Below are 24,811 nucleotides of genomic sequence, written 5' to 3'. Positions count from 1 at the left end.
TGCTGCAGGATATGGAATGAGAGTTTTATCTCATTATAACTGTTGATTGATGTTTATTAACTTTGTTATTTTTTTTTTTGATCAAGTATGTAATTTTTGGATTGTTGTGGTTTAATGCTTTGATGGTTATTTATGACCGAATAAAGCTTATGTTGATTGAAAAGAAATATGAAGTACCTTAACTTCACTGAGTCTAAGCGGCAAGACCTTTGGGGTAAGTGCGATTAACAAAACACTGCAATTCACAGTTGATCATATTTAAAATGATCAATTGTGAATTTCAGTTTTTTGTTAATCGCACTTACCCCAGAGGTCTTCATCCTTGATTTATAGGAGTAAATATTGAGTTTCGATTTCGATTTTAAGCTTTTATTTTAATTATTTTAGTAATTGAATTCTTTATTAGGAGGTCATTAGATTTTCAATACAATTACAGAACAAAGCATGAAGCGCGTTCCATAAAATATAGCCATATTCTAAGCTAAAAGTGGAGAATGAGATTGACAGAACCAGTAAAGTGTTCCAGATTTGAGATATGAAAACATAAAGGCTGTCTCAGAACTTCCCATAAAGAGATGTTCGAGAAGCTCAGTAGAGTCTCAAAACAACAAGAATTCAAAAGTTGAATCAAAAGTATGTCTCAGAATTAATCTGAGAAAGCATCAGCAGAGAGTCTGAGTCAGAATGTATCTTACTCAAAGTGCTCTGGCACTCTCAAGCGGTCTAGGAAGAAGAGCCTGTATCTGCATCAGCCTCCCATCACTAGTCTGGACCACCTATTTATACAACAAAAAGTAACACTATGCAACATTTTGTAAATCTTGTGGTGATATCTTCTGGTCTGGACCAAAGGCTAGTGATGTCTTCATGGGAACAGGACAGCTTCCTTTGATTTAGCAAACTTAGCAAAGAATGCCCTAAACATGAGATACAATATACTAGAACTCGGAACATAGCTATCAATTTGACATTTTCTCCCAGCGCTTCTTCTCTATAAGACAAAACAAGTCTAGGTACGTACAGCACATAACTTGGTGATGCCATCCCCGTTCTCTTACACTTCTGTTGACTAAAGCTGCTCATAAAGAAAGAAATTTAAAGATTAATCTAACATTTCAACACATTATTGCATTCCACATAGGCCTGATGGGTAAACTAAACACATAGGGGGTTATTACAACTTTGGAGGAGGTGTTAATCCGTCCCAAAAGTGACGGTAAAGTGACGGATATACCACCAGCCGTATTACGAGTTCCATAGGATATAATGGACTCGTAATACGGCTGGTGGTATATCCATCACTTTACCGTCACTTTTGGGACGGATTAACACCTCCTCCAAAGTTGTAATAACCCCCATAATCCATTCACTAAACTGTTTCAAGAAAGTGTTTGCATCATGGAAAATATACACTTGTGACCATGACGCAGGTTAGAGGAAAACAAAGAGTAAAAAGGAAAAGAAAAATTAATGCAATTGTCAGCAGTTTAAGCTTAATACATGTCTCAGTGGGAGCATTGAGCAAAACCATGTTTAAATGCAGCCTTAGGTTGAGGCCTACAAAACATACTGTACAGGTTAATTATGTTAAGTTTTAAATTATTGAAAATACTTACACACTTACATCTTAATACCATGATGTATTTAATGTTGCAAGTATGATTTACATGTTCATTTTTTCTGTTGTGGTTCATCGGGTTCCAGTTGACACATTGGCACCCCCATCCTCTCCTGCCCTTAACTATGCACTCTCTACTTGAAAGGAAGTACGGTAGGCCTAAATAAGCATCTGTTGCTGGTAAAGTGTTTTTTTTTTTTAAACCTTAATGAGATATGCCTCCACTACATGGTGGTCTGATATGAAGTAAAGTTTGGTGGCAAATCTAATTTGTGTTTTTTCACTGGCCATACTGTGATATAGCTAAAAAGTATGAGTTTTGTTGTCTATTTAGATTGCTATATGCACAAGTTAAATAGGCACAATCAATAAATACATTATTAAAAAATAGAAAGCTGAGAGTGTTGTCTATGGGGTAAATGTAAAACGAGAAAAAAGTTGTTATTGTAACAGGCAATGACAAAGCCAGTGAGTTTCACTTTCATGAAGAGAGTGCTAAGCTATCGGCTTTGCCAATGCCCGATTTTAAAGCATTATTAAAATGGTAAAATAATAAAAAAACATTTGAAAAACAAGAGGAAAAACAAATACATATCTTCAGGTATTTTGAAACTGAAAATTGAATTGAATATTTTTAAACTTTCTCAACAGCATTGATTAATGTAATTTCATACAATAAACTCTCAACAGAGTTGAGAACAGCTATTGTTTGAGATTGTGTTAAAAACAGCACAGAGGACTAGTAAAGGGTAGTTAAAAACATAACATCTGTCTGAGGACTTGTCAGAATTTAAGGGAAAAAATGGTTGCCATTTACTTTCAACACAACCTAAATCCTGGAACAAGAGTTCTGGCTTTTTGGTGCTTTGTAGAAGCATGGAGAGCACATTTATGGGCCTCTGAGAGAACAGACATCTCCTTTCCAGTCATTCTAAGTAATGCTTTTGCTTCACACAGGGGCTGAAGTGACTGCAGCACCTATTTCACCTTCCTGTGCCATACAGGCTCCCCCTGAGTGCAAAGGACTCAGCTTTTTTTTTCAGCAAAATAAAATCAACATGATAATGTCTGCTCTTTAGTCAAATCTGACAAAATATATTTGTTACTGTGCGTTAACGGATGAGACTGGGGTGGGGGATTAACGCTGGGGACATGTCGGCCTGGAAGAAAACACATGCACTCACTAGGTGTGCTCCAAAGAAAAAGAAAAACGTAGTTCTCTGATCGTCGCTGCAGAAGGATACAAGTCATCCAATCAAAAGTTTGGCAAAGAAGCTATGCGCCAGAAGAGGGCAAACACTCATTATGGTAGATGATTTTACTTTTACAATATCGCTAATGAATCCACATGCTAACAAGTCTGGACACTTCCTTAGTGAATTCAACAATGCAGCTGACATCTTCTGTGATCTGCAGGCCACACGTTTGAATTCCAACACCCCCTGTTCAGACTTCTATCTTCCTGAATTTGGTAAATTCAGTACCATTCTATTTGGTAATAGAAACATCTTTTGCTGACAGCGCTTACAAATAGCAACACAAGCTTTTGGGTTTACCAATGTGTTTTAGCCATGTTGTACACCAGCATGGGTGCTGTTCACCATGGCTAAAAGTTAGTGGCATACAGGAGAGTTGCATGAAGTGTTGTACAGTTGAATTACGAAGAGTGGAGTAGAGTGTTATAGAGTGGAATGGCAGAGAGTTGTATAGTGTAGAGTTGCGTGGAGTTGCAAACACTGGAGTAGCAAAGAGTAGATAGAGGGCAGTGGTGCAGGGTAGAGTGTTGAATAGTAGAGTGGAGAGGTACAGAGTTGAGTGGTGCAGAGTAGAGTGGCGTAGCGTTGACCAATGCAAAGAGCAGTGGAGCAGAGCAGAATCGAGTGGCATAGAGTGCAGTGGCTTAGAGTGGAGTAGAGCGTGGCATAGAGCAGAAGCACAGAGTACATTGATGCAGAGTAGAGTGCAGTGGCATAGAGTGCGGTGACATGGAGTGCAGTTGTGTAGAGTGCATTGATTAAGAGTAGAGTGACATAGAGCACAGTGGCATAGAGTGGAGTGGTGTGGAGAGCAGTGACGTAGAGTTGATTCTTTCAGAGTAGAGTGGTGTGGTGCAGAGTAAAGAGCAGTTGTGTAGAGTGTAATGGCATATAGTAAAGTGTTAGAGAGTGCAGTGGTGTAAAGTAGATTAGAGTGGTGGACCGTGGATCGTCATAGAGTGCAGGGGTAGAGAGGTGAATGTTACAAAGTAAATTGCATTGGCGTACAGTGTGTTGGCACAGAGTGCAGTGTTGCAGAGTGGCATAGAGTACAGTGGCGTAGAGTAGAGTTGAATTGTGCAGAGTAGATTGGTGTGTCCTAGACTGTTGTAGTGTAAAGTGCAGGGACGAAGAGTGCAGTGGTGTAGAGTGCATTGTCAGAGTTCAGAGTGGTACAGGTTCGAGCACAGTGGCTTAGTGGAAAGTAGCATAGAGTGCAGTGGCACAGAATGCTGTGGAATGTACTGTTGTTAACTGGAGTAGTACGGACTAGAGTGCAGTTGTGTGGTGTAGTGCAGAGTAGAGTGGGGTGGTGTAGAATGAGTATGCATGATATGGTAGCACACTGCCATTAGACAACACATTTTCAATTAAAATGACGATTGCATTTGCACACACATACAGTTTTACTATTACAACTATTCAGTACACAAAAGAAAAATATTAGAAAATTGCATCACCTAGTATAATGATTTGTTATGATATTAACGTATTTGTTTCCAACTCACTTCAGAAATAACAATGTTGTGTGCTAGGAAAAATCTTCTTTTTTACCCCCCAGTACCGAAGCAAGATTGTCATACAAATCCTTTCTCTTTGAAGGCAGAGAAAGAAAAGTAAACAAGCGCTCTCATACGGCAGTGCCTGACATTTGATTTCAGTTTTTGAATGCATAGCAAATGTGACAGATAAGAACAAGATTTAAAGGCCTGTTTACAGAAAGGTGTTTGTGAAATAATACAATACATATGGTTTAAACAATGGGAGTGAGGAATTTAACCTGGAGAGCCAAACGCAAGCAAATTGCCAGAAAATGTGGGTTCCAAACCACAAAGGCAATGGTAATCAGCTGGTGTATATCTATTCCTAGATCAACTTTCTGAAAGTCCCCAAATATTTTTAGCAAACCAGACAGCTGTGGTCTCTGGTAGGCTGCAACCTAAAAATGTTTTATGAAGTGGCATGAGCTGCTAAGTATTGAGGAGTAATGTCAGTAGTGCAGCAGGGATGCCCTGGCACTAACGCAAGCAAGGAAAATGCTCTGCATTTCTTTATTAAGTGGCGAAAAAAGCCATAACTAGGGCCCCCTACGCAATTGGACACCTTTTGTACTATTAGTATCTATGGCCCTGAAACTTGTAATCATTTATTCTTTCATCTCCAAGAAAGCACCACATTAAGAAGCTTTATATCCTCCATTTTGTGCTGTACTGCGTCCTGTATGTGAGTGTGTATTATATTGCGTTGAATAAACTCGGAAGGATGTGGACTGTGGTGGTGATACCTTTAAAGCTTACAGTAGTAGTTTATATTTAGTGCAATCCTTCTGTGCTACTCAGTAAAGTATCCATCAGACAATTGTATTTCTAAACTCCTATCATGTACATACACGACTACTCTACGAATGAATATTAATGAGAGCAAATTCATAATATATTTCATTTACTGTGGTTGACAATTTTCCTTTCCCTGTGGCTATTAAAATGGAGCAGTGCAGAGTGATAATCGCAAATAGAAGTCTTCTATGCCCACTAAGGTTTTTTTTTCTTTTTGATATTGATAAAATAGTTACTGCTGAGTGGTATCAAGTGATTTAGAACCATATTATTATTATTATTATTGTTGTGGTTATTATGGTTATTATTCTTGACTTAACAGTGAGTGTCTTTGCATAAAAAATATATGTGAACAATACAAAATGTGTGTTTTTAGAAAATAAGAATGCAGTAATACAGAACTGAATTTCAAGGTTACGAGGAGGAGAAGACTAGTTACTGGATCATTCCACGGGCTAGTGCAAAAAGTGTCCAACTTGTTCTGCAAGAACTCTGCATGTATAATGGCCTGGTGTTTGATGATTGTCTTTGTAACATCTTGATGCCTGGAGAAAGGAACTGCATTATGTAATTGCAATATGTATTGCTAATCTTGTTCTGGCACTGTAGATCCTCATCAATGCTGTGTGGTATTTTTGTGTGCCTCTGGATTCCCTATGATCTGATCTACCCAGGAAATGTTTATATGTGTACCTGGAGCAGATACTGACCATTTAAGTTCCATGACTGGAAGTATAGATCCCCATATTAACCTCTAAAGTGAGACTTCCTCCATTGATAATCAAACCAGAAACAAACTGTAAGCAGAGTTGCACCATCCCACCAGAGACTGCTCCATCCTACCCATTCAATCCTACTTGGCACAGCAAATTAACACAAGCACAACCTTGTCCACCCACTTGATACAACTTGATACAACATTCCACTCCAGTGTACGGTGTCTGAGTCCCATGTATCTTCTATGGCACATCCGCTACTTAAGCGCACCAGGTGCCTACAGTGTCATTTGGCTACATTACCCAAAGTGGTTATGACTGAACTTCTGGTGCGTCTCCTGTTACAGTATTCCAGGTCAGATTGTCTTTGTTTGAAGATGTACTTGGTAGGAAGCTGACAACCATGAGCTCTGGTGCTGTAGCTATCTTAGCTAAAATTGCTCCTTTCCAGAAGGAACTGGGTCAACGTCTGTCACTCTCAGTATCTCAATCCCAAGCAATTTTGAGCTCAGTTGTTCTTAACAGTTAACCATCAACCACACTAGATGAGAATAGTCATATATCACTTGCGAGTAGCAAAGACAAAGTGTAATAAAAAATTTAAGAAAATACAACTGCACCTGTAACAGTATTATTACATGTAAATCTTGATAAAACTGTTCAAATGTATGTTTAGCTGGCAATTTTAAGTTTCTGGTTTTGCAGTCTTCGGAGAAAAGTTTCAGGTCAAATATTTTACTGACTCCTTGTCGCTTATTGATCTCATTTAGAAAACAAAAAATCGTAGAGAAAATTTGCAGAAAGTGCATTGTCTCTAAATTTGTGTTTCCATCTTCTGCAATTTTGTTTTGTAGGATGAGCTGATATGAAAAAAGGGAGTGGGAGTCTCCTGTTGACGACAATAGGTATTGGAGGACATTAGTGGAAGAGCTGAAGATGACTGAATATCCAATCGATCAATCTAGTCTACCCCGTGTCGAAGAAGGTGAGCGATCGTTCAAAGAACCTGTTAAAGACCATTGCAAAATGTTCATTATTGGTGCATGGTGAGCTCAGCTTAATGGTAACACTGCTTAGAATCTTGTCTCCATAAGTGGTTTGGCTGCCAAATTGAATGAGCAGGGAGCAGGATTCATATTGGGCTCACCTACTGGCTAGCTGACTATTGAAGGGTGAAATCCACGGACGGCCATAATTTGCATAGATCCATCAAGAGACAGCAGTAGAGCCTGATATGGATAGTCTAACATTAACTCCAGTGTGGTTACAATGAAGCTAGTTTCAAATGCACTTAAAAGTGTAATTTACCACATACTTCCTGATCTGGACCTCCTGGGTGTTATTGGTGATACTGCTACATTATGGATATTTCTAAAACTATCAAGGAAATAGAATTGGTCAGTTCATGGCAGGATGCCTGCAGATGGACCGCATTATTGTCATCAATAGTACCATGGTTGGTAGTCTAGCACCAACACTGCAGCTTTTGTATGCTAAATAGGGTTAGAAAAGTGTCAAGGCTGAATCGCATGCAACCACAAGGCCTCATTACTGCTGAAGTTAATGGTAGGAAGGGAAGTAGAAGACTCCGAGTGCAGTTCCCCTGTAATTTCTCATTCTTCCCCACAATGTGCATTGGAGAGTTCCGCTGAGGAAAGCAGTCAAAATTCCAGGGATACCTAAGTGGTCCGCTGCAACTCCACTTATCTCACAATACCAGATGGGGCCAGTAACAGGATCACCAGCCCCATTTCTAACCAGTATTCGCAATGCAGTGGGTCTTGCGTTTGCTCGAGTGGGAGCTATTAGCATTGTAAATGTCTAACTGGACTTTTCTTGCCACATATATTGAAAATGAAAAGTGAAACAGTTGGCATAAGCAAGCCGATTCCAAGCATCGTGGCCGCCATGAGTATGAGCTCAAAGGAAACAGAAGTCCGCTCACAATCAAATGTATCAGCAAAAGTGCAATTATCCATGAAACAGGGTCGATGGCCCAGGTGGTTACCAAACTGCCCCAATGAAGGACAAACTTAAAGCATTTACCAATGATAACAAAGTATTTTTGAAAGGCAAGCCCATGAACAAGTGATATTGATGGGTGTGCGGTGGGCGTGGTTAATAGCCTACAGATAGATTAAAACAGGCCAGAGTGCTTGGGCGCTCGAACTAAAAATGGATCTGTCAAAACTAGGGCCATACAGGGATGTTGTGATCCAATATACATATCCAGTCCCTGCCAGTGATATTTCCTCATAACAATTATTGAATAATTTAACTTTTAATATTGCTACTTTTTTATGCAAGACATGAGAACATTCTGCTTTTGCCTACCAGTTATATTGTCAGACCTCAAACACATACCTACTAGTTCTGTAACATTAAATGGTCTACAAATTGAAATGTATATTCCACATATTCTAACAGATTACACGCATCTCTAGGTTTACATTCCAAACAGAGCATCTCTTTCGTAGCTGGATCCTGCTGTCCTAAATCAATGTATGGGACTGTTTATAGTGAAAGAAAGGATGTGCATTTATTTACGTGAACACGAACTGATGTTTTTTTTTTAGTAAGACTATAATTGTTCAGAACGTTATTTGCTGAAAACATGTTTGTGTGTTTCTGAGTGTGTGTAATCAACCACACCTCTTTTAGTGTAGCAACAAAGACAGTGCACATGACTAGCATTGTGATACTTTGTTTGGCAGACCTTCCTTATAAATCATGCAAATCCTTCCCCCTGCCCCACCCCCTGTTTTCCCGCCTGGTGTAGGAAACACCTCTACAACACTTGTACTGCTTTCCGGGTTTGGCGCGGTTGAACTAGAATTTAACTTTAAATCATATTCTGCTGGCATAGTAGAAGCAATCTTAGCTAAAATTGCCCTTGAAAGACATTCAATAGTTGTTGTTTGGCAAGTGTTGCCACAATGTTCGGACTGAAAATGTAGCTTCACAGTGGAAGTGCGATACCAGGTCCCACATTACTAATGTTCCTGGTTAGTGGATAGTTTCTCCCGCCATGTCAGTGACATATAAACAGCTTTATCTTAAATCCCTTTATGGTGGTCCACTGGCCAGCCTAAATTGGCAGTCTCACAATACCATTTCTGGATGTATCACGTCTACCTAATGTTTTTCCTGATGTCTGAGTCAGAAGTAAGGAAGGTGGCCTACTCCTGGCCTCCAAATAGACTGGTAGGATCCAGATAGAGTGAGAGGAAAATCAATTTTTAGGTTGAGCCTAGACAGCGTGCATGCACTGTCTGCAAAACCTGTTAGATGGAGTATAGGACTTGTTCCCGCCTGCCGCTTACCATAGGTTAAAGACAGTGTTGCGCTTGTTTTGCTGCCTCCTAACTGATTTGGCAGCCTATACATCACTTCCTGTACTTGGCTGAGGAGCACCGGCCAAGTACAGTTTAATACTGCCTGGAATGTTTTTCTGTTGTTTGGACGGACTACTTTTTATTTTTATTTCTGCTTCTCGTGTTTGTCAGTAAGCACTCATGTTCACGCACGGTTCAGTTTTCCTCGTTTGCCCTTCACTTGGCCCTTACTTTACATAATCAGTAATAACAAGTAGTTGTGTCGTGCATGTGTTTTGTACATTTTTTGTGTAGTTTTTTTATAGCTTGAAATCGACCCAGGAATGAATCCTCAATAGGTGCTTCCCCGCAGTGTGGAAGATCCTATACTAGAATATTCAATGCACTCGGGGAAACTAGCTCCATAATACTTTGCAGGCAATCCTTTTACAACCCATTTTTGCTCATAACTCACCATGTGGTGGTCATAAGGCAATGGGACCACCACCAAAACATTCAGAATGATGTGCCCTTTCTCTTTCTGTCCAGGTCATCTTGTGGGTCATACTAGGCTAGAGGTGGCCCAAAAATCATTACTTCTTCCACCATTCAATGCATATTTAAACTCTTTTGTAGATGGAACTTCTGTTTTTACAGCTGAGAGGAGTTTTTATTATAAGGGTCTTGTTTGTAATCATATTCTGACAGTCTTACTCGGTCTGCAAATGTGTAATGCACTAAGCTTTCCAAGGGCTGGAGGATGATAATTGTCCCAAGGCACTACTAACTCAGGAGGCTCCACAGGGACATCTATCCACTACAAGTGGTTTTGCACCTTCTCCTTATGCACAACACAGTTTATTTCTGCAAAGGTTTAATGTATGCACTGAAACTCACCCCATAACGCTTTGCTGGTATTCCTTTTACAACACATGTGTGCCCATATCTCAGCCTGTGGTGGTCCTGGGGCAATGGGACCACCACCAAAACATTCAGAACATGTGCTCTTTCTGTCCAGGCCATCTTGTAGGTCACACTAGGTTAGAGGGGGCCCAAAATTCATAACCTCTTCCACCATTCAATGCATATTTAAACTTATAGCTGGAACTTGTGTTTTTACAGTTGAGAGTAGTTTGTGTTATAAGGGTCTGTCCAAGGGCTAAAAGATGATAATTGCCCAAAGGCACTACTAACTCAGTTGGCTCCACAGGAACATCTAGCCACAACCAGTGGTATTGTACCTTCTGCTAATGCACAAACACAGTTTATTTCTGATAAAGGTTTAATGTACAGCATGGCTAAATATTTCAGCCATTTCACTGAGGACCTGGTACTTCTCCAGCCGTTTCCAGGTTTGGGGGACATTCTGACATCAGAAGAAGTTCCGGCAGTTGTTCTGTGACACTGTACTCTGAGCGCTTTTGGCTCCAAAGGACAACTAGACACAACCAGTGGTACTGCATCTTCTGCAGGGGCATCTAGCCACAGCCAGTAGTACTACACCTTCTGCTGTTGACTCTACAGGAACATCTGGCCACCACCAGTGGTACTGCACCTTCTGTTGTTGACTCTACAAGAAGCATCTAATCACCATCTGCGGCACTGCACCCTTGTGCCGCTGACTCCACAGTTAAATAGGACTGAAAGTGTGTAGTACACGAACCCCTCAAGGGGTGATTATATGGCTACACTGCAATGTTCTTTGTCATTCTTTTTTCACATGATTATGCACTCTAGGAGCTGACTTTATGGTTACATGACCATGTTTCTTCCAAATGCTATTTTTAATGTGGTGGTCTGTAGGGGGTGTTCAGACCATTACAGTCTAATGCCAAGTGTATGAAGGAATGCACAAACAAAATATTTCAGCCATTTCCCTGAGGACCTGGTACTTCTCCAGCTGCTTCTGTGTTTGGTGGACATTCTGAGCTTCCGACATCAGAAGTAGTTCTGGCAGCATTCTGTGACACTGTACTCTGAGTGCTTTTGGCTCCGCAGGGACATCTAGCAATAACCAGTGGTACTGCACCTTCTGCTGTTGACTTAACAGGGACATCTAGTAATGACCTGTGACACTGCACTCTTGTGCCACAGACTTCACAGTTAAATGATATTCAACCCCTTCGCTGCCAGGCATCTTCCCCCTTTGGTGGCAGGCCTTTTTTTGGCTATTTGGGGCAGTTAGGGCTTAGTCCCTCATAACTTTTTGGCCACATAAGCTAACCACACCACATTTGCGTCCTTTTTCTCAAACATCCTAGAGATTCTGGGGGTACCCAGAGTTTGTGGGTTCCCCTGGAGGAGACCAAGAAATTTGCCAAAATACTGCAAACATTTTGTAGTTTTAAAACAAATGGGAAAAAAGAGCTGCAGAGGAAGGCTTGTGTTCATTTCCCTGCAAATGGCATCAACAAAGCATTGCTGGATCCTGAACAGCTAAACATTTCTAAAAAGTAGATAAAATTCTGAATTCAGCAAGGGGTCATTTGTGTGGAACATAACGGCTGAAATAAAAAAATATTGAAATTGAGCTAAAAAAACAGCATTTTTTCTCCACATATTACTCTGTAAGTTTTTCCTGCTATGTCAAATTTACTAAAGCAATATACAATTACGTCTGCTGGACTCTTGTGGTTGTGGTGATATGTAGGGATTGTAGGTTCATCAAGAACTCTAGGTACCCAGAGGCAATAAATGAGCTGCACCTTGCAATGGGGTTACATTGTATACCAGGTATACAGCAATTTATTTGGTAAAATATAAAGAGTCAAAAATAGGTAGCAGGGAAACCTTTGTATTTCCAAAATGGGCACAAGAAATGGTGTTGAGAAGCAGTGGTTATTTGTACATTTCTGAATTCCAGGGTGCTCATACTAGCAAGTAAATTACAGGGCATTTCTCAAATAGACGTCTTTTTTACACACTGTCTTACATTTGGAAGGAAAAAATGTAGAGTTAGACAAGCGGCAATAACATTTGTTCTGCTATTCTGTGTTCCCCCAAGTCTCCTAATAAAAATGGTACCTCACTTGCTTGGGTAGGCCTAATGCTCACGGTAGGAAACGCAACATGGACACATCACAATTTTACATTGAAATCTGACTTTTTTTTTGGAAAGTGGATTTTGGCCTCTATCTCAGCCGGCAGATAGGGAAACCTACCAAACCTGTGCACTTTTGAAAGATAGGCTCCTAGCGGAAACCAGGATTGTGGGGCTTGCACCAGGTTCTGTTACCTAGAATCCAAACCTCAAAATTTGGCCAAAAAAAACACTTTTTCCTCACATTTCGGTGATGGAATCTGAGGGGAGACCCAAACTTCCTTCTACCCAGCATTCCCCCAAGTCTCCTGATCAAAATGGTACCTCACTTGTGTGGGTAGGCCTAGTGCTTGCGACAGGAAACGCTCCAAAACACAACATGGACACATCAAAATTATCTATTACAAAACTACCTGTTTTGCAGGGGGAACTGCTTTTTTTTCCCCGTGGTGCGGTGGTCCTCTAGGGAAACCTACCAAACTCAGACATTTTTGAAGACTAGACACCCAGTGGTGTCCAAGGAGGTGTGGCTTGCGTGGATCCCCCAACATTTTCTTACCCAGACTCCTCTGCAAACCTCAAATATAGCTAAAAAAATCTAATTTTCAACACTTTTCTTTGTAGGAACGCTGTGCCTGTACAAATTTCCTACCACCCCTTGGCAGATGGGATTTTAAAAAATGGCCCGATCTGCCCCCAAGGGGGGCAGAAATGGGCATCAGTAATGGGCGACCCTTGCCACAGGGGCCGCCGCCCCCCCCCCCACACACACACACACAATCCCTGGTGCCTAAGCGGATTCTGCCCCCCTCCTTAGGGGCAGATGGGCCTAAAGAAATATGCAGATCTGCCCCCAAGGTGGGCAGGAATGGCCAACAAATCTGTGCCCCCTTTTGGGGGTGACCTGTGCCAAAGGGGGCACCCCCCAAAAAAAAAAAAAATCCCTGGCGTCTTGGTGGCTTCTGCCCCCGTGGGGGCAGAATGGCCAAGAAAAATAGGCTGATCTGACACCTAGGGGGGTAGAAATGACCATCAGTAATGTGCCCCCCTTAGAGGGTGACCCTTGCCAAGGGGGCTGCCCCTCCCCCCCACAAAACACACACACACACAAAATCCCTGGTGCCTAAGTGGATTCTGCGCCCCCTTGGCAGATGGGCCTAAAAAAATTGGCCTCTCTGCCCCCACAGGGGGCAGACATGGCCAATAGTTCTCTGTCCCCTTTGAGGGACGACCCTTGTCAAAGGGGGTGCTCCTGACACAAAAAAAAACAAAGAAAAAATAATCCCTAGCGTCTTAGCGTCAAGCAAGGGGCGGCGGATATGGCAATCACGCTCATGCCCCTTTTCGGGGGGGGGGCACCCTTTTCCCAAGGGGTGTCCCAAAATACACACAACCATAACACAAACACAACAATCCTTGGGGCATAGTGGGTTTTGACCCCCGCGAGGGCCAGTTTGGCCGAAAACATGGCCGATATAGCCCCGGGGGGCCAAAACATACAAAAATATCATGCCCCCAGGGCAGCGACCCTTTCCCAAGGAGTTGCTGCCCAAAAATATAAAAAAAATACGTGATCCCTGTTGTCTAGTGGGTTTCGTCTCCCCCGGGTGCAAGATCAGCCAAAAAAATGGCTGATCTGGCCTCCAAGGGGGTCAAAACATGGAAGCATAATTGCCCCCAGGGGAGGGACCCTTGCCTAAGGGGTCGCTCCCCAAAATACACAAAAACAATCCCTGGTGTCTAGTGGGTAGATTCCTGCTCCACGATCGTGGGCCTCGCCCGCAATCGTGGAGCACGAATCCTCTCAAAACAGGCACAGGGGGAAAGGAAAAACTCTTTCCTTTCCCCCTGTGTAGGTTTTTCCCCCTAAAATCCCCCTAGGAGAAGGACTCACCTCTTTTGGGTTCTCTCCGATCACAGCGCTGGAAGCAAATGGCTACCAGCGAGTCCCTGGCAGCATTTGATGGCGTCCGTGAGCTGTGAGTGCGCCGGCGTCATCAGATTGCTGACGGAGGGATCAGGGGTGGAAGGGGAGGCAATTCCTCTTCCAACCCTGATGGGGTTGTGTGTGTGGAAGGCCCACGGGGAGCGCTAGCGCTCCCCCCATCGGCCGGGTGCAGGACTTGCTGGTTTCGTCCTCGGCACACGGCAGCCGAGGACGAGGCCAGCTTGTACTGGGCACCTGAGGGGTTAAAAGGCCTGCTTCGCCTGAAACTGTGTAATACACTATGCCCTCAAGGGGTTGATTGTATGTTTACACTGCAATGTTCTATATCATTATTTTTATGTGATTATGCCCTTTAGGGCATGAATATATGGTTTCAAGACCATGTTTCTTCCAAATGCTATTTGTACTGTGGTGGTCTGTAGGGGCTGTTCAGACCATTACAGTCTAATGCCAAGTACATGGTGGAATGCACAAACACAGTTTATTTCTGATAAAGGTTAAATGTGCTGCAAGGCTAAATATTTTTAAGGTCCCACATGCACGGTTGTCATTATCATTTACAACACCAACAATTCTAACTATTGCTAATGCGATACCTATTGCATTGCAAATGCTTTTTCTGTTGATTGTCCCTTTGCAGCTCACCTCTGGGGCCCGAACAGTTTGATTTAGAGTTGATTAGTTAGGAAAAATTGTAGTTTTGGAAATAAAAAATACAGACAAACCTATTCCACATGAAATCCTACATCGTAATGAAAAATGGTTGGAGAGGATTCCTCCTTTGAATTTAGTACTTCCTATAGAAATCAGAGTATTTTTCCTTGGACCTGATTTACAGTTAGATGGTAATGAAAAATCTGCAGATTTCTGGTGCAAGTGATCAGTCCACCACTGAAGGGTTTCCTTTAGATCGAGAATCCTCGGGATCACTAAGTGTTTGATGGTGGTAATTCTTCCTTGGGACTTTCAGTCAGCCGAGATTCCTCAAATTTGAAGATTTAACAACATTCTTCACCAATCAGAGAACTCTTCTTTACCACACAGCTCTATGTCAGGCCCTAGCGTGGTTTGTGGTACTGCAACAGGCAGAGATATTTGCAGTGCTAATGTCACTGCTGGCCCGTTTCTGCCATAAATCACAAAGATGTTTGTCCTTGAAGGCAGGTTTACGGTCGGCATTTGGCTGTTGCTCCCTGCTGCTTTGTTTCTAATAAAGCCCCGTTAGATTTCCGGGTGATTTATTTGACACTTAACCTCTCACCTTCTTTGAAACCCCTTCTGTGATAAAAACCCTATACTTAGTTAATGCAGCATGATCTTAAATTATGTATTTTTAATTATATAGCCGTCCTGCATGTTAAAGCAAAGCACGCAAATTCACAAAAATGCCATGTACCCTTTGACCACCAGTGACATCACAGAGTTGATCCTTCTCCTACTCTTAGCCCCTCAAAAGCCTCTTATGCAGCCTCCTATGTGCCGCTGACCAGATAGAAGAAGGGAAAGGAGTGTAACCTACTCAAAAGTAAACTAGGTGCCTGATCGTTGTTCACTGTCTGCTTCTGTTGCTTCTTTGGACACACCTGTGATTAGAGGTAGCATGGGCAGTGCTAAGGGTACCTAATGGCAAGCCATAAGTAGTAACAGCTGCCGCACCCCCACGGATATGCCCAATTGATGCCATGTATAAAGTGTTGCAGATACCCTCCTGAACTGGTGTATTGGTCTTCGCCAGCCAGATGAGAAGCTCATAAGCACGAACATTAAGTTACTCGCATAAAGTGTTGATTCGGTTGGCAGTCGATTTTGCAAAAATAACACAACTTTCACCCATTTCTCCCAGACTCTGAGCGGTAATATGAGTAGAGCCTTGCCTTTTGTGGGCGAGCACAAAGTGCTCCGTCCATTCTATAATCTCTCTTTGGGCTTCAAACCACGCCCACGCCACGTCAGTCACTTACATTGGTTCACGGGCTTGCCTTTTAAAATCCACTTGTTTTCATTTGTGAAAGGCATGCACACGTCATGCCTTTTCCGGTGTTTAGCCCACCTACACAGCACCGGTAAAGTACTAAAAACATACCAGGCTCGATGTTTTCAGCCCGTAGTCCGGACTACTTTATCTGTTTATTTTCCACGCATCGCGATCGCGCTGCATTTTACATAGTGCGATCATGCTGCGTTTTTTTTTTTTTTTTGCTTTACAACGCTAATAGCTCTAACTCGGAACAAATGCGAGACCCATTGCATTGAAAATGCTTGTTAAGTTTAGGCACTCACTGGAAAATCTGGATGCCAGGCATTCCTCCTTAACCACAGCAGATAATTACTCACTAAAAGAGCATTCTGCTGACTTCCCAATAGGGAATCCGTGGCCCTTTGTAAACTTTTTCAACAAATCAAATCAAATCATTAACATTTATAAAGCGCGCTACTCACCCGTGCGGGTCTCAAGGCGCTAGGGGGGAAAGGGGGGGTTATCGCTGCTCGAACAGCCAAGTCTTTAGGAGTCTCCGGAAAGCGGAGTGGTCCTGGGTGGTCCTGAGGCTGGTGGGGAGGGAGTTCCAGGTCTTGGCCGCCAGGAAGGAGAAAGATCTCCCACCCGCCGTGGAGCGGCGGGTGCGAGGGACGGCAGCAGGTGCGAGGCCAGCGGAGCGGAGGGGGCGGGTGGGGACGTAGAAGCTGAGGCGTCTGTTGAGGTATTCCGGTCCCTTGTTGTGGAGGGCTTTGTGTGCGTGGGTGAGAAGACGGAAGGTGATCCTTTTGCTGACTGGGAGCCAATGCAGGTGTCTCAGGTGTGCGGAGATGTGGCTGTTGCGGGGTACGTCGAGGATGAGGCGGGCCGAGGCGTTTTGGATGCGTTGCAGGCGGTTTTGGAGTTTGGCTGTGGTCCCGGCGTAGAGGGTGTTGCCGTAGTCCAGGCGACTCGTGACAAGGGCGTGGGTCACGGTTTTTCTGGTGTCGGCGGGGATCCAGCGGAAGATCTTGCGGAGCATGCGGAGAGTGAGGAAGCAGGCGGAGGACACGGCGTTGACTTGCTTGGTCATGGTGAGAAGAGGGTCCAAGATGAAGCCGAGGTTGCGGGCGTGGTCTGCGGGGGTCGGTGCTGTGCCGAGGGCCGTGGGCCACCAGGAGTCGTCCCAGGCGGACGGGGTGTTGCCGAGGATGAGGACTTCCGTTTTTTCAGGGTTCAGCTTTAGGCGGCTGAGCCTCATCCAATCTGCGACGTCCTTCATACCCTCTTGTAGGTTGGTCTTGGCGCTGGCGGGGTCCTTGGTGAGGGAGAGTACAAGTTGGGTGTCGTCGGCGTAGGAGGTGATGATGATGTCGTGCTTGCGTACGATGTCGGCGAGGGGGCTCATGTAGACATTGAAGAGTGTCGGGCTGAGCGATGAGCCTTGAGGTACGCCGCAGATGATCTTGGTGGGTTCTGAGCGAAACGGAGGGAGGTAAAGTCTTTGGGAGCGGTTAGCGAGGAAGGAAGCGATCCAGTCCAGGGCCTGGCCTTGGATCCCGGTGGAGCGTAGGCGGGTGATTAGGGTGCGGTGACAGACGGTGTCAAAGGCAGCCGAGAGGTCGAGGAGAATGAGGGCGACTGTTTCACCGTTGTCCATCAGGGTTCTGATGTCGTCTGTGACTGAGATGAGGGCGGTTTCCGTGCTGTGGTTGGTTCGGAATCCGGTTTGTGAAGGGTCGAGCAGGTTGTTGTCTTCCAGGAAGGTGGTCAGCTGTTTGTTGACGGTCTTTTCTATTACCTTGGCTGGGAAAGGTAGAAGAGAGATGGGGCGGAAGTTTTTCAGGTCGCTTGGGTCAGCCGTAGGTTTCTTTAGTAGGGCGTTGACTTCAGCGTGCTTCCAGCATTCGGGGAAGGTAGCAGAAGAAAAAGAAGAGTTGATGACGGTCTGGAGGTGCGGGGCGATGATGTCGTCGGCTTTGTTAAAGATGAAGTGCGGGCAGGGGTCCGAAGGGGCGCCGGAGTGGATAGAGTTCATGATGGATTTGGTTTCTTCCGTGTTGATGTGGGTCCAGTTGTTGAGGGTGATGTCCGGGGAAGCGGGTTCAGTGGTGTATGGTTGGGTCTGGTGTCCGAAGCTGTCGTGGAGGTCGCTGATCTTGCGATGGAAGAAAGTGGCGAGGGATTCGCACAAATCCTGTGAGGGCGTGACGGCGTTGGCGCTGGCGCTGGGGTTGGAGAACTCTTTGACGATGCTGAAGAGTTCTCTGCTGTTGTGGCTGTTTTTGTCTAGTCTGTCGGTGAAAAAGTTCCTTTTGGCAGTGCGGATCAGGTGGTGGTGTTCGCGTGTAGCGTTCTTGAGGGCGGTCATGTTGTCAGCGGTGTGGTCCTTGCGCCAGGCCTTCTCAAGGGCACAACAAGTTTTCTTTGATTCTTTGAGGGTGTCAGAGAACCAGAGAGGTTTTTTGGTGTTGGTCTGTCGATGCGTGCGTTTGAGGGGAGCAAGGTTGTCAGCGCAGTTGGAGATCCAGTTTGTGAGGTTGAGAGCTGCGTCGTTGGGGTCGGTGGTGAGGGTGGGTTGGTTGGCGGCGAGAGCGGAGAAGAGTTGCTCTTCAGGGATCTTGTTCCACTGTCGACGAGGGATGGGTTGAGTGCGGAGGTGGGAGGTCTCGCGTCGGAATGTGAAGTGGACGCAGCTGTGGTCGGTCCAGTGTAGGGCAGAGGTGTGGCTGAAGAAGACGTGTTTGCTGGCGGAGAAGATAGGGTCGAGCGTGTGTCCGGCGATGTGGGTGGCGGTGTTCACCAGTTGTTTGAGGCCGAGGTTGGCGAGGTTGTCGAGCAGGGTGGTGGTGTTGGGGTCGTTGTTTTGTTCCAGATGGAAGTTGAGGTCGCCTAGGAGGATGTAGTCCGGTGAGGCGAGGGCGTGCGGGGAGATGAAGTCGGCGATGGCGTTGCTGAAAGAGGCGCGAGGTCCGGGAGGACGGTAGACGAGGGATCCTCTGAGGGTGGTCCTTGGGTCGGTGCGAATCTGAAAATGCAGGTGTTCAGCGGCGAGGGGGGGGTCTTCGGTGGAGGTGGTGACGCTGATGGAGTCTTTGAAGATGATGGCGACACCTCCTCCTACTTAACACGTTTTATTTGTCTTTTTTTTAAAAAAAGTAACACACACATGCACCTCAATTATTGTTTGACCCCGTGACCCTGTTGCCTCTCTAGGAATCGGTTTATCTCCATATTACATAACAGCGGATGCCATTAGTGGGTGTCAAGGACACGCATTTGCAAACCCAATAGGTCTGCCTTATAGGTAAATGTGTTCTTTATTACTGTATTGTTTTGGAGTCAGCATTTTTTGTTCTATGTGTTTGCTTGAATGCACACAGGTTATCCAAAGAGAGAGACACCTAGAATCAGACATTCATGTTGGCACACAAGTACACCGAGGTGGATGAATGTATATGTGTGTGGATTGATGAATGCACTCCGTGGTTATATACATGCATGAATGGATGGATAGGTGTTGTCTATACAAGTGTGGATGGGTCAGCAGATGGGTGGATGTGCATACATAACTGTATGGATTAATGTATTGGTGTGTGTGGCTGCATGATTGCGGGTCAATGGACAAATGCACTGGTATTTTGGTAGATATATTGAGGGACACTGGGTAAGAAAAGTTCCAATGCCAAATTTCAGTAATCAGTAACATGTATGTTGAGGTCTTGTGGATTTTCAGAGTTTGCATGGACATGGAGTGAGCAATTAATGTTACACAAAGATGCCATCTCGTTCTGCTCTTTAGCATGGAACGATGAGGGGTGGGCAGGGAAGGAACATGGCAAAGATGCCATGGAACCCAAAAAGCAAGGTCTCTATAAATATCAATTTCTATGGACAATATAAATGTCAGGAAGATTAACTTTACTTTTCATCCCCACAGGGTCAAGAGATCATTTTAGAACAGTACCAGATAAATGGAAAGTTGAGGCTCGAAGTTCTGCCCCTTATCCCTCTTACCATTTCATCCAACAGAGGCCCGGGGAGGTTTGTCTTTAGCATGCCAACGTATGCCTTCACTCGACATTTGAAAACAGAAAGGGAAGCGAGAGGAGGGGATAAATATATATAGGAGGCATCTGCCATGTTCTGCAGTGAAGAGTAAAGAAATCGTACAAAAATGGTTGGGGGGGAGTTAGTAAATCAAATTACAGAAACACTATGAATTGATATAAGCACGAAATTTCCAACAGCAGCATGGGAAAACTAAACACAAAGAACAAGAATGAGAAGCAGCCCGTAGAGAATAAATTAAGGAAACACACAGAAATAGAAAAGCCTGAAAGTTCTACATAAAAGGAAAACATGAAAGGTACAATAATAATGAAATCTTATGACGAACAGAAAATAAATAAACATTGGCTAGAAAGCTTTCAGTTTGTGAATACATTTATGCATAATCATTTTCACTGGTTTGGTAATCTCATCTATTACTTCAGTAATATACAAGACCTTTGCTCAATAACAAAATGTCAGTGCAAGCCAAAGCATGATAAGACAGAGTAAAGACAGACCGGTGCCTGAATTAGTGATAGTCCATATTATTCATCTCGCCGCTTGGTCTGGCCTGCTGAAGCATGCTGTCATCGCTTGTTATTACTATACTCTGAAGTTGCTATTTTTGTTATGCGGTCTTTCCACTATTAATGCCTTTAATATGTAGTGAGAGGGTGATTTGTAATAATTTGACAGTTTCGAGTGCACTGTTGCCTTATCTTTGCCAAAAATGGAGTTCTATTGCCTTTACTTGAGGCTCCCTAACAGAAGCTTCCCTTCGCTTGAAGAATGCCTAGTCTTAGAGGAGAGTGTTTTCAGAGTCCAACTGGATCCCAAAATCATAAAATATTCAAACAAGCTTCACTCTAGACTCGGCTGGGGACCTGGAGGGACGATTAGGTGAAATCAGCTGATTCTGCTCTGAAGCCAGCCCCCTCTAGCTTCCTTCCCAGAGGACAATGCAAGTCTCTCTCAATGGTCCAAGGTGGTTTAACTGGATGTTGGCCTTTGTTGCTGTCAATTCGATAGAACTTACTTGCAAATGTGAATGTTGGAATTTTCTGTTTTAAAATGTATTTTCTTCTTGAAATGTGTCCATAATATCCTGTAACTTCTTATAGCTCTTTTAATGGTCTTTTCATGTGTATGTGGTCGATCTAATGATTATGATGTCATCTGCTTACCCCTTCATCGTTTCTTCTTATATCAGCAACCTTGTCATTTCATACGAGTACCTCTTTACGTGTCATCTTTCAATAACTCAGTATCCTATTTTTCAAATGAGGGAAAGATTAGTATCTGAAAACCTCCCAAAATGAATTCTCCTAGTAGATATTTTGATAGCGTAGTATTATCCCACTCTTTTATCAATGCTTGTTCATGCTCTCAAGTCATAATAATGTCTACTTAAATCCATCCTTCTTGAGCGCTATTTATTATTTCTGTGACTTTAAAGCCTGAGATGTAAGGTCCAAAACTAGTTATAGTCATCATGCTTAAATTGTGCCATCTTTTCATCGAAAAGGCTAGAGAAGGGCCAAACTACATCTAGGTTATACTATAAAAACTCACTTGGAATTTATGGAATTGGCAGACATGTTTGTCTTTGTGTCAATTTAATAAGAGCATCTCATTAGAAAATGTTATGGTGTTTCCATCTCCTGCTCAGTTGGCCAGGGCAATAAAACCTGTAAACCATTGAAAGAAGAGTGGACTCCCAGATCACTGTGTATACACCCTGTATTGCTGATAGTCTTCTGACCATCCAACACAGCTCAAAAAGTGTAAAATCCAGAAAGGACTTTCTCGAATCTGAGGAAAAGAAGGACAATAAAATGCATGACAATTGTCTTGATTCAAAGATAAAAGACCATAGTGCAATTATTAGAGTGATATGAATCAACATCAGGTGGATCCAAGTTCATTCAATTTGACCAATTGGCCGCACAACAATAAACAAACCATAGCGCACACTGTGAGGTAACGTACATTTCACAGTTATTGTGTGCTTTTGGTCTACAGTTCTTAAAACACGTGAAATGGTTTTGCAAACTACTGTACTTTGTTACATTAATCCAAATTGCACAATTAAAAATAAATCAAAACTGCATCTTCTAGAATGCACTAGGTTGTTAAATGAGATCCCAGGACTGGAACATGCTACCTGTAGTGCCATAGAGTATGTAATAATCCTAAACTTCCCCTGATATGAGAGCCAAAAGGTAGTCAACATTCAACCTGCCATTGTTTTGACATTAATGATTAATTACAAGTGCAACGTGGTTCTTTACTAAGAATGTGTGTCAGAGTGGGGTCTCCTTTTTGGATCAGCCCCAACGCAAAATCTACTTTGGTGTTTACAAAGTCACACACAGCCTTTTTTGTGTAGCATTACATGGCTTTGTCATCAATAGTAATGCAGCACTGCCATGAATTATATATTACATGGATGGAGCATGGGAGTCCCCGTGCATCCACCCATATAGTTTGACATAAACCCATATTTGCTAAAATCAAGTAAATAATTGTTTCTGCCGAAACTGTACAGAAATCCGAAGCTGGCGTAACAAGGAGAAATACCTATAGTTCTCCTTATTACTTTCTCTTTACATGTGTGATGCATTCTATAATACACATACAAAGAAGAACAAGACTCAACTAATAGCTTTGTGCAGGAAGGGATGCCCTCTCCTGCACAAACATTGTGGCCACATTGCAGGCACCCTTGCATCTTGGCGCAAGAGTGCCTGCAAAGGTGTTAGAAAGCCAGAAGTGTGTCAGCGCTATGAGAGAGCAAAATGGTGCTTTTCTGCTCTCTCCCTTTGACGCAACACAGCGCAACTACTCACCTTTCTGTGTTGCATCAAAGCTTAGTAAATCTGCCCTGTAATACTGTACATATTTGGTAAGGTGAACAGCTGACCGAGGCTTCAGACAAATCTTACATAAAGGAAAAATAAAGGAAAAGTGAGATTTGAAGCTTCTGAGACAAACAGTTTATGGGTGGGAAGGTCTTAGATGATGGAATTTGATGCTCACAATGTGTCACAATGAAGATAACAGTCATGAATGCTCACTCAAAGACCAGAATCTATTCCTGCATGGGTTAAATCTGCAGCATCAAACACATCTCACCAGCCCAGAACACAATGGGGGTACATAATGTATGGTCAATTACACTTCGCAGCCTGTATCTGACCTGACGCACAACCAAACACACAGCACTGTCTCCTGCTTCTACTTCAACACAGCAACAGTCTGTTTCATTATCAAGACATAACAGTGCTCCCAACACCAGTTACACAGCACTACAACACCATGCATAACATAGATACACACCTGGCTTAAAGCAGATTCAAGCATACAGAAACAGCCTGTGCTAATTTTGGGGCAGCATCATTAAATGCCACCAAGGACACGTCACAGTTTGCATCGTCATCGCCAACCACACAGCAGTACCCTAGGTAAAATTGAAATTGCATTTATGTAGTGCATACTACCCCTGAAGAGGCGAGTAACATGGTATCTGGGAGTCTGGAACTAGTGATCAGTCTAAGCTAAGGGAAAACATTGCGTGCATTTACTCTAATTTATTTGTGGTACATTAGGGACTTAAGTGCGATCATTAGGGTGGGCAATGTGTGCTGAATATAAGAGATATGGTTATGGTTTCCAAAAGGAGCTCAAAACAGAGAAATGAGCTTTAGAGTAGTTCACATACAGAAATTGCATGCAGAAGATAGAAGGAAAACAGAGGGTGCATTCAAAATAAATAAGGAAGGGAGAAGGTAAAAGTTTATTGCAAGGTCAATGTTTCATGCAGGATATTCAGAAATATAGCAGGTGGAGTTTTTTGTATGATATAATGCAATCTGTGGATGTAAACCCATGTAAATAAACAGTTTTAAATTCTGCTCTTAAGGAATGTGTCTTATAACAGTCTTTCTGGAGATTCTTATCTTTTAAAGAACTGTCAGATGCTTGCCTCACTGCAAAAAAGCAAGGCCAATGCTTGTAGACACTGCAGTGTGACATTTAAGTACATCCCAGTAACCGTATTTACAATTTTATAACACCACCATCACCCGACTCTATAATTGCAAGCAATACTTTTAAACCCAAATAACCCCCTATCGTTTACCTTCTACAAAACTACACATATAATATGGACATTTGTGATGTAAACACCCATCAACCTAAAATATAAGAAGGTAGCTGGTAAACATATCACATCAATCCTCATTATTAAATTCAGTGCATTTTCATGGTTCTGACGGAGTTGTCCCCTGAGACCACCTGAAAAGGACCAGGCCAACAGAACATACACTATGTTCTGCAGAATGGATGTGTTTAGATCACCTTGACCTGCCAGTATCCACCTTACCTTCTAGGAAGGCAACCACACAGATGCAGAATCATACAGCATGAACTTCACCAAACTTACAGCGAAAGCCTAGGCCACATTTGAGGTTATAATAGAGGATGCACAATCACTGTACTTGTCATAAAGCGCATCAAGTGCACACCTTGCTCTACACGTGACTTGCAGCTATTTTTAAACCCACTCCAACAGCCT

General features: G+C 43.3%; 1 protein-coding gene across 3 annotated transcripts in view; it reads left to right on the top strand.

Annotated features, from left to right (window-relative positions):
- LOC138300863 (coiled-coil domain-containing protein 50-like) overlaps nt 1-24,811 on the top strand; it is a 671,686-nt gene that overhangs the window by 56,125 nt on the left and 590,750 nt on the right. For all 3 annotated transcript variants that reach the window (XM_069240701.1, XM_069240699.1, XM_069240700.1), the window contains exon 2: nt 6,781-6,911. In XM_069240701.1, coding sequence (XP_069096802.1) covers nt 6,863-6,911 — 49 coding nt within the window. In that variant the 5' untranslated portion in view covers nt 6,781-6,862. The remainder of the gene's footprint in view (nt 1-6,780; nt 6,912-24,811) is intronic.

Source organism: Pleurodeles waltl, chromosome 6 (assembly GCF_031143425.1).
Source record: "Pleurodeles waltl isolate 20211129_DDA chromosome 6, aPleWal1.hap1.20221129, whole genome shotgun sequence".
In the NCBI taxonomy this organism is placed as follows: Eukaryota; Metazoa; Chordata; class Amphibia; order Caudata; family Salamandridae; genus Pleurodeles; species Pleurodeles waltl.
This window is presented reverse-complemented; position numbering and strand designations above follow the sequence as displayed.